Genomic DNA, 9,180 nt, shown 5'->3' with positions numbered 1-9,180 from the left:
TATTGACATACTGTAATGTTGCATGATTTTATAATGATTGACATGGTATACAAATTTCTTCCAGAGATAATCTTTAGAAACGTTTCAGATTAAAGGAAGCCAAATGAAAATATTATTTAAAAAATCCTTGAATTGAAGTTATTATTTTTCTTGTTATATTCTTTACTAAATTTGGGGAATGGTTTGTAAATAATATAAATAACACATTTGGTTGTAATAGTTGAATTAAGCAACCCTAATTTATTGTATATATGTTTTCTTCTTTTAGGTAAAAGAAAAAAACATGGCTGATAAAATAATTACTGCCCCTAAAATTACTGAAAAAGGCTTCATTGCAATGAAGGTAATAATAAATTATATATTGTTCAATTTTTATCAAAACTAAATCGACCTTATTATTTAACATTTTTTCAATGTTGGAGACAAGAAGTTGAAACGTATAAGTTGGTTTCTTTAGATACAGTATATGATTTTTTCTCTTACAGATTTGTCCGGAATGCACGAAGAGGATTGGGGTGGCATCTAAAAGTTGTGCCCACTGTGGCCACATTATGCAGAAAAAAAAAAGTGAGGTGAAAGAACGAAATGGGACGATAAATGCATCGAGAAGAAAGGGGGACATAAAAAAGATCGTAAGTTTTCCAAACAGCATTTTTATCTCCCTACCCAAAGTTTGTCTTCTATCTATGCATGTAAACTGGTTTGTCAATGAATTTGTCTTGCATGTTCGTATTGTTTTAGTCTACGGTAGATTGTATATTAATTTCTTGATACACAGTAACTGACAAAAAGGTAATTAGCTATTTTTTATTGTCAGTGTCACTTTTTAACAAACATAAAAGTACTGGGCAAGAAGGGCTTAATAAATCCAACAAACAGTACCATCCCTTCAGAAGAGCACACGTTTTAGGCAAAAAGACATTGGTAATAATTTTCGGAGAACTCTGTCTGAAACTTAGGTATTACCTTTTACACCAATATTCCTCTTGTGATACTTTCCTTAATTAATTATTATTAGTTAATTAATTAATTAATCGTTGTAAATATTATACAGAATGTAAAATTTTATTTTTACTATCATCTTTCAGATGGATGATTTACATAAAAACGATGATTACGATGCCGTTACCTTTTTTTACCACAAGACAAAACGTAAAAGGTACAACACTTTTAACCCCAACCAGCATGTTTAATTTCATGTAGACAAAACTTTCATTAACCGTTTCAAATTATTGGAAACTGATGTGAAATAGACATCTCATATTGGGCGGGTGTCCAGGATTTTACTGGCATAAGGTTTAAAGGTTTATTTTGTTCTCAGAGGAATTCATACTGTTCTATGTTTAACCCCACTTTCTAATAAGAATTTTAAAAATTAATTGTATTTTTATACTACCCTCGAGAGAAATAAACTTTCGCAACGAGAAACTTTTGCAAAAAATATTTTAATCACAAACGGGCAATTCTTTTTTTTCATCGCAGAACCTGTGATTGAAACAGTTGGTTCTTTTTTTAAATTCACAAAGATTTCTTTCGCAAAAACTCAATTTATAAAACTCAATATAATTTATTTGTAATCATATTTTTTTCCTTTTCCTTTTTAATTCATGTTAATATTATACGGCAATTGAGCAGTAGTAAAATATTTTCACTGAAATTTTTTCAAAACAATAATTACCCGCGAATCGGAAACATACAGTTTTTACGGATGGATAGTAGTATAAAGAAAATGGGTTTTCTTTGTTCGTTTCCAAATTTCGTAAATTTGAGTTTTGCGAAGAAAATTTTATGATCGTGAATCTTTTTTATACTTCGTGTGTCAGATATCGATAAATTGATTTTATTGTTTGGTCCCTTTTTATGATGCGCGAGATTTTCTACCGTAGCTCTATTTTCGGAAAAAAATAGCCGAAGGTTCTTCGAAATAAATAGTCGAAATAAATAGTCGAAATAAAAACAAATGGTTCCACATCCTTAAAATCTATTCTTAAATAACTTTTAGCTGCCGAAAAAGAAGAAGAAAAAGAAAAAAACGGATCAGCGACATCGACATCGACACAGGCAGAGACAGCGACAACGACAGCGACAGAGACAGAGACGACGACAGCGACAGAGACAGAGACGACGACAGCGACAGAGACAGCAACAGAGACCATCGAGATGGTATTCGAAATTGAGTCAGAAAACGAAAGAGAAGAGGAGGAAGAGAAAGAAGATGGAAACGAAAGACAGGCGTTTGATCTTTTTAATTTGTCTGATTAATTTTGGCGATTTTTAGCCCTTTTCACGAAAATCTGTACCGTGTCATGTGTGGAATCGTATTTTAACAAAAAAGAGGTTTAAAGGTCATTCGCCGTTTGTAAAACGCAGAACCAGCAAGAACCAACTGGTGCGTTTTGACACGCCGCATTAACTAATTCTTCAAGTAGGGATTGTACTTATTCGAATAGCCCAATCTGAGATCTAAAGATAGTCTGGGTGTGGATTGAGCATCGAGTTTATGCAAGACTATCATGATACGATTGCACCCATGATACAACCTGAATGATAAGTGAATATAAAAGTAATTACTTCTTTCTACATTATAGAGGAGCTATAGTTCTTAGGCGATTTACAAACGACGCATTCGCGAAACTAAATCTGTGCAGAATTTCTCAAACTGCACACTCGCAAAATTAAATCCGCCCTCGTAATTCCAACTCGTGAAAATTAATCAGATTAAAGTATTTTTTGTTTAGACCTTTCCCTTCCGTTTTATCATAGTTCTTATAGCGACATCGACAGAGACAGAGACGACGACAGTAACAGAGACAGAGACAACAGAGACAGAGACGACGACAGAGACGACGACAGGGACAGAGACGACAGGGACAGAGACATAGACGACGACAGGGACAGAGACGACAGGGACAGAGACATAGACGACGACAGAGACGACGACAGAGACAGAGACAGAGACGACGACAGGGACAGAGACGACGACAGGGACAGAGACATAGACGACGACAGAGACGACGACAGAGACAGTGACATATTAATAATGCGTAATATTATTTGAAAACGCTTTGCTTTTACTCGTGCAATTTATCCTAAAAAGTCCTCTTCCCGATACGATTGTTAGTACGAATTCTATCATATTCGAAATTAAAACTTAGCAAGTCTAGATTTTATTTTTGCATCTTTTGTGATTCGCAAGGTATTTTTATTGTTTTCTTCAAATTTTTAGCTTCTGATTTTTATGACATTATCATGCCAAGTTTTAAATGTACATACGCAGTCGTTTTTAACCATAAAAAAGAAATTACATATTAGATACTTTATTTTATATTTATATAAATTTATATATATATTTATATCAAGCGAACAAAGTTGCTATCTTTTTTATCAAGTGTATACGAGAAAAGAAAAAAAGAAATTTCGAAAAATAACCATATAAATTACACTTTTACTCTCCGAGTGGGGACAGGGGTCAAATTGCATTTTTTTAATTCCGAAACTAACCGCCAAACATAAACATAACCCTTCATAGGACCAAGGCACAAATATGTAAACATAGCTTATTTCTTGTAGCGGGATAATTAAAGGAAGAGCTCGGGTGAGGTAGCGCGCGTTGCGTGTCTAGGTTTTTGAAAATCGGAAATCCCCAATCTGCGATCAATAGCGCCCATTCTCAGGGATTCACTTATGGATTTTTAGATGACCTATACCTTAAGGTTTCAGGATCCGGTTGTGACGTAATTAGATATTAATCTAAAAATTTATCATTAAAGAAAGTCATAAATCGTAAAATAGCTCTAACTCTATAAGTACATATCGAATCTTTGTCAAATTTGGACCAAAGATGCATCTTAATGATGCCGAACTTTTCAAATAAATTTTTTTTGAAATTTTGATGACGTCATCAAAAAATGATAAAAAATCGAAAATTTGGGAAAGTTTACAAATGTGTTTTTAATATTATAGCGATTATACGATTAATGACGTCTCCAAATTTGATCAAATTATGAGGTCACGAATTTCTTTAGTTATGTATAGATTTTTGGAGTGATAATTAATTAAGTCAGAACCTCTGATTCCTAAACTTTAAGGTATAGAGATACTTTAGAGCCCTTAAGTGAATCTTTGAATCTGACTGCTATTGGGCGCAAAAACTCAGGGTAAACTGCTAGGTTTTTGAGACTTGCCCTAAGTCACACGAGGCGACAAATTTCGACCGAACTATATTCTACAAATCATAGAGCTATTTCTATTTGAGCAATTTGGAGTGAATGAAGTCGCATATCGAAAATTCTTCTCTGGGGACAAATTTCGACCAAATAGGGGACTATCGAACTATATTCTATGTATCATACAGCTATTTGAGCAATTTGGAGTGAATGAAGTCGCATATCGAAAATTCTTCTCTGGGGACAAATTTTGACAAAATAGGGGACTATCGAATTATATTCTATACATGATACAGCTATTTGAGCAATTTGGAGTGAATGAAGTCGCATATCGAAAATTCTTCTCTGGGGACAAATTTTGACAAAATAGGGGACTATCGAATTATATTCTATACATGATACAGCTATTTGAGCAATTTGGAGTGAATGAAGTCGCATATCGAAAATTCTTCTCTGGGAACAAATTTCGACCAATATGGGGGCTATCGAACTATATTCTATGTATCATACAGCTATTTGAGCAATTTGGAGTAAATGAAGTCGCATATCGAAAATTCTTCTCTGGGGACAAATTTCGACCAAATAGGGGACTATCGAACTATATTCTATGTATCATACAGCTATTTGAGCAATTTGGAGTGAATGAAGTCGCATATCGAAAATTCTTCTCTGGGGACAAATTTCGACCAAATAGGGGGCTATCGAACTATATTCTATGTATCATACAGCTATTTGTATTTGAGCAATTTGGAGTGAATGAAGTCGCATATCGAAAATTCTTCTCTGGGGACAAATTTTGACAAAATAGGGGACTATCGAATTATATTCTATACATGATACAGCTATTTGAGCAATTTGGAGTGAATGAAGTCGCATATCGAAAATTCTTCTCTGGGGACAAATTTTGACAAAATAGGGGACTATCGAATTATATTCTATACATGATACAGCTATTTGAGCAATTTGGAGTAGATGAAGTCGCATATCGAAAATTCTTCTCTGGGGACAAATTTCGACCAAATAGGGGGCTATCGAACTATATTCTATACATGATACAGCTATTTGAGCAATTTGGAGTGAATGAAGTCGCATATCGAAAATTCTTCTCTGGGGACAAATTTTGACCAAATAGGGGGCTATCGAACTATATTCTATGTATCATACAGCTATTTGAGCAATTTGGAGTAAATGAAGTCGCATATCGAAAATTCTTCTCTGGGGACAAATTTCGACCAAATAGGGGACTATCGAATTATATTCTATACATGATACAGCTATTTGAGCAATTTGGAGTGAATGAAGTCGCATATCGAAAATTCTTCTCTGGGAACAAATTTCGACCAATATGGGGGCTATCGAACTATATTCTATGTATCATACAGCTATTTGAGCAATTTGGAGTAAATGAAGTCGCATATCGAAAATTCTTCTCTGGGGACAAATTTCGACCAAATAGGGGGCTATCGAACTATATTCTATGTATCATACAGCTATTTGAGCAATTTGGAGTGAATGAAGTCGCATATCGAAAATTCTTCTCTGGGGACAAATTTTGACAAAATAGGGGACTATCGAATTATATTCTATACATGATACAGCTATTTGAGCAATTTGGAGTGAATGAAGTCGCATATCGAAAATTCTTCTCTGGGGACAAATTTTGACAAAATAGGGGACTATCGATTTATATTCTATACATGATACAGCTATTTGAGCAATTTGGAGTGAATGAAGTCGCATATCGAAAATTCTTCTCTGGGGACAAATTTTGACAAAATAGGGGACTATCGAATTATATTCTATACATGATACAGCTATTTGAGCAATTTGGAGTGAATGAAGTCGCATATCGAAAATTCTTCTCTGGGGACAAATTTTGACAAAATAGGGGACTATCGAATTATATTCTATACATGATACAGCTATTTGAGCAATTTGGAGTGAATGAAGTCGCATATCGAAAATTCTTCTCTGGGAACAAATTTCGACCAATATGGGGGCTATCGAACTATATTCTATGTATCATACAGCTATTTGAGCAATTTGGAGTAAATGAAGTCGCATATCGAAAATTCTTCTCTGGGGACAAATTTCGACCAAATAGGGGACTATCGAACTATATTCTATGTATCATACAGCTATTTGTATTTGAGCAATTTGGAGTGAATGAAGTCGCATATCGAAAATTCTTCTCTGGGAACAAATTTTGACAAAATAGGGGGCTATCGAATTATATTCTATACATGATACAGCTATTTGAGCAATTTGGAGTAAATGAAGTCGCATATCGAAAATTCTTCTCTGGGGACAAATTTCGACCAAATAGGGGACTATCGAACTATATTCTATGTATCATACAGCTATTTGAGCAATTTGGAGTGAATGAAGTCGCATATCGAAAATTCTTCTCTGGGGACAAATTTCGACCAAATAGGGGGCTATCGAACTATATTCTATGTATCATACAGCTATTTGAGCAATTTGGAGTGAATGAAGTCGCATATCGAAAATTCTTCTCTGGGGACAAATTTTGACAAAATAGGGGACTATCGAATATATTCTATACATGATACAGCTATTTGAGCAATTTGGAGTGAATGAAGTCGCATATCGAAAATTCTCTCTGGGGGACAAATTTTGACAAAATAGGGGACTATCGAATTATATTCTATACATGATACAGCTATTTGAGCAATTGGAGTGAATGAAGTCGCATATCGAAAATTCTTCTCTGGGGACAAATTTTGACAAAATAGGGGACTATCGAATTATATTCTATACATGATACAGCTATTTGAGCAATTTGGAGTGAATGAAGTCGCATATCGAAAATTCTTCTCTGGGGACAAATTTTGACCAAATAGGGGGCTATCGAACTATATTCTATACATGATACAGCTATTTGAGCAATTTGGAGTAGTAAATGAAGTCGCATATCGAAATTCTTCTCTGGGGACAAATTTCGACAAAATAGGGGACTATCGAACTATTATTCTATACATGATACAGCTATTTGAGCAATTTGGAGTGAATGAAGTCGCATATCGAAAATCTTCTCTGGGACAAATTTTGACAAAATAGGGGGCTATCGAACTATATTCTATGTATCATACAGCTATTTGAGCAATTTGGAGTAAATGAAGTCGCATATCGAAAATTCTTCTCTGGGGACAAATTTCGACCAAATAGGGGACTATCGAATTATATTCTATACATCATACAGCTATTTGAGCAATTTGGAGTGAATGAAGTCGCATATCGAAAATTCTTCTCTGGGGACAAATTTTGACCAGCAATTTGATTAACAATTAAAGTTTTATGACATAAAGTGAAAAAAAAATGTAGTGTTTCCGGAATGCGGGTGAAAAAATAAAACTCTCATGCGGCCGGAAAAAAATTTTTTGTTGCTTTTTTTGATAACTTAAGATCATTGAAATAGAACTTTAAAGATATCCTTTATGTATACAAACAGTATGAAGTAAGCCCTGAATATTAATGTATCAACTAATAACGAACAAAACTTAATTTACAAGCAGGAATATTTAACCAAACAACGTTTGATAGGTTGAACGGTCAACTTGAATTTCTTTATGATAAACCATATAGATGAACCCATAGTCTGCGGTTAAATACTCAAAATCTATTCCGCAGCTATTCTTAGGTTGACTTATTGATGATTATAGTTGTCTACCGAGAAAGAACCTCTCCTTTTATTGGAAATTGGACCCGGTATTGGCCAGTAAAGAAAAGAGAAATTTTATCTAATCATTTTTATTTCAAAATGTAGGAAAAAACAAAAGTCAATCTTTTTACAAAAATCATCTTGAGTGTACGATTGTTAAATTAAAAAACTTGTCGTAAAATGCTACTCATTTGAAACTATTTTTTAAAATCCTTCCATTTGAAAAATGTCAAATTTTGCAAATGAAAGAATACTAAATTAGAATTTCAAGCAATTTATAATAACAAACTATAAGTAATATATACAAAATACAAAATAAGAGTCTGTCTGTCTGCCGACTCAGTCTTTATCTTCGGCTGGATTGTCTTCAGACTCAGTGTCTGAGATAATATCTTCTTCTTCTTCTTCTTCTTCTTCTTTTTGTTCTTCTACTGTCCCTTCTTCTACTTCTTCTTCTTCTTCTTCTAGATTCACTGATTGACCGGTGAGAATGTTATAAAATAAATCAACTGCGTCAAATAATTGTTGTGTGCAGAACGAGATTGTTTTCTGTCTCAAACTCTCCATTCCTTTTTCTGTAACACTCTGAAAAACATAATGAGACAGTGAAAAATAATGAGATAAATTATTGTAAGAATTATATTCTAAATTCATGGGAAATTATCTAACATTCAAATAATATGTAAATAAGGTATTTACCGAACGCTGGAATCCATTTTCTGCGTTTAATTTGTCAAACAGTTCCCCTATGGTAGAATGGTGGTTAAAAATATTTTATTATAGTATTTTTGCTAATTTTTTTCACAGAGATCCACGAAAAGAAGACATTAATAAAATGCTTTTGTACTTGTTATTTTATCAATTTAAATGACGATAATAACAGGAATGTTCTAATGAAGCTATTATCAAGGGCGTCAAAATAATACCTCGAGGGTGCATTAAATGCATTTCTTTATCATGGAAAGGGAATCAAATCTTACGACTAGTCAGGTAGTGCATAAATATAATTAATAACCTCGTCCGCCCAAAACTAATACGCGCCAAAGTTTGTTTGATATCTTCTTTGATGAAAATATTCAACACATATTTCCCTTAATATCTTGAAGAATTTTTAATAAATACGACCACAATATCATACCATTTTTTTAATGAAGTTAGCTTTTCCGATAATGACACAGCATGTTTTTCATCTCTTCACAAGAAGCTTCTTTTCCCCCAAGTATCTTGTGAGAATCATTGCATCTTCAACCTTTTGCTTCTTCTCTTTCCCGAGCCTAAAAATTTAAGTTATATTATGCTTACTGTATATTTTATTTCATTTTTGTCATTCTT

The 9,180-nt window shown here is 33.6% G+C and overlaps 1 protein-coding gene and 1 long non-coding RNA gene across 2 annotated transcripts; one reads left to right on the top strand and one right to left on the bottom strand.

Annotated features, from left to right (window-relative positions):
- Positions 1–244: 244 nt before the first annotated feature.
- LOC136814248 (uncharacterized) lies at positions 245–2,058 on the top strand (the record flags this gene model as incomplete). Its single annotated transcript, XM_067070765.1, is given in 4 exon segments — positions 245–343; positions 486–632; positions 1,089–1,159; positions 2,003–2,058. Coding segments are annotated over 4 exon segments (334 nt in total), but the record flags the coding sequence as incomplete, so codon positions are not given.
- Positions 2,059–8,104: 6,046 nt separating this feature from the next.
- Positions 8,105–8,882, bottom strand: LOC136814187 (uncharacterized). Its single transcript, XR_010847607.1, has 2 exons — positions 8,548–8,882; positions 8,105–8,433 (listed from the first exon to the last, which is right to left on the bottom strand). It is a non-coding gene; the product is annotated as an uncharacterized lncRNA (long non-coding RNA).
- Positions 8,883–9,180: the final 298 nt, after the last annotated feature.

Source organism: Clytia hemisphaerica, unplaced genomic scaffold (genome assembly GCF_902728285.1).
Source record: "Clytia hemisphaerica strain Z4C2 unplaced genomic scaffold, Clytia hemisphaerica genome assembly, whole genome shotgun sequence".
Classification (NCBI taxonomy): Eukaryota; Metazoa; Cnidaria; class Hydrozoa; order Leptothecata; family Clytiidae; genus Clytia; species Clytia hemisphaerica.
Note: the sequence above shows the minus strand (reverse complement) of the source record. Positions and strands in the feature narration are given on the sequence as shown.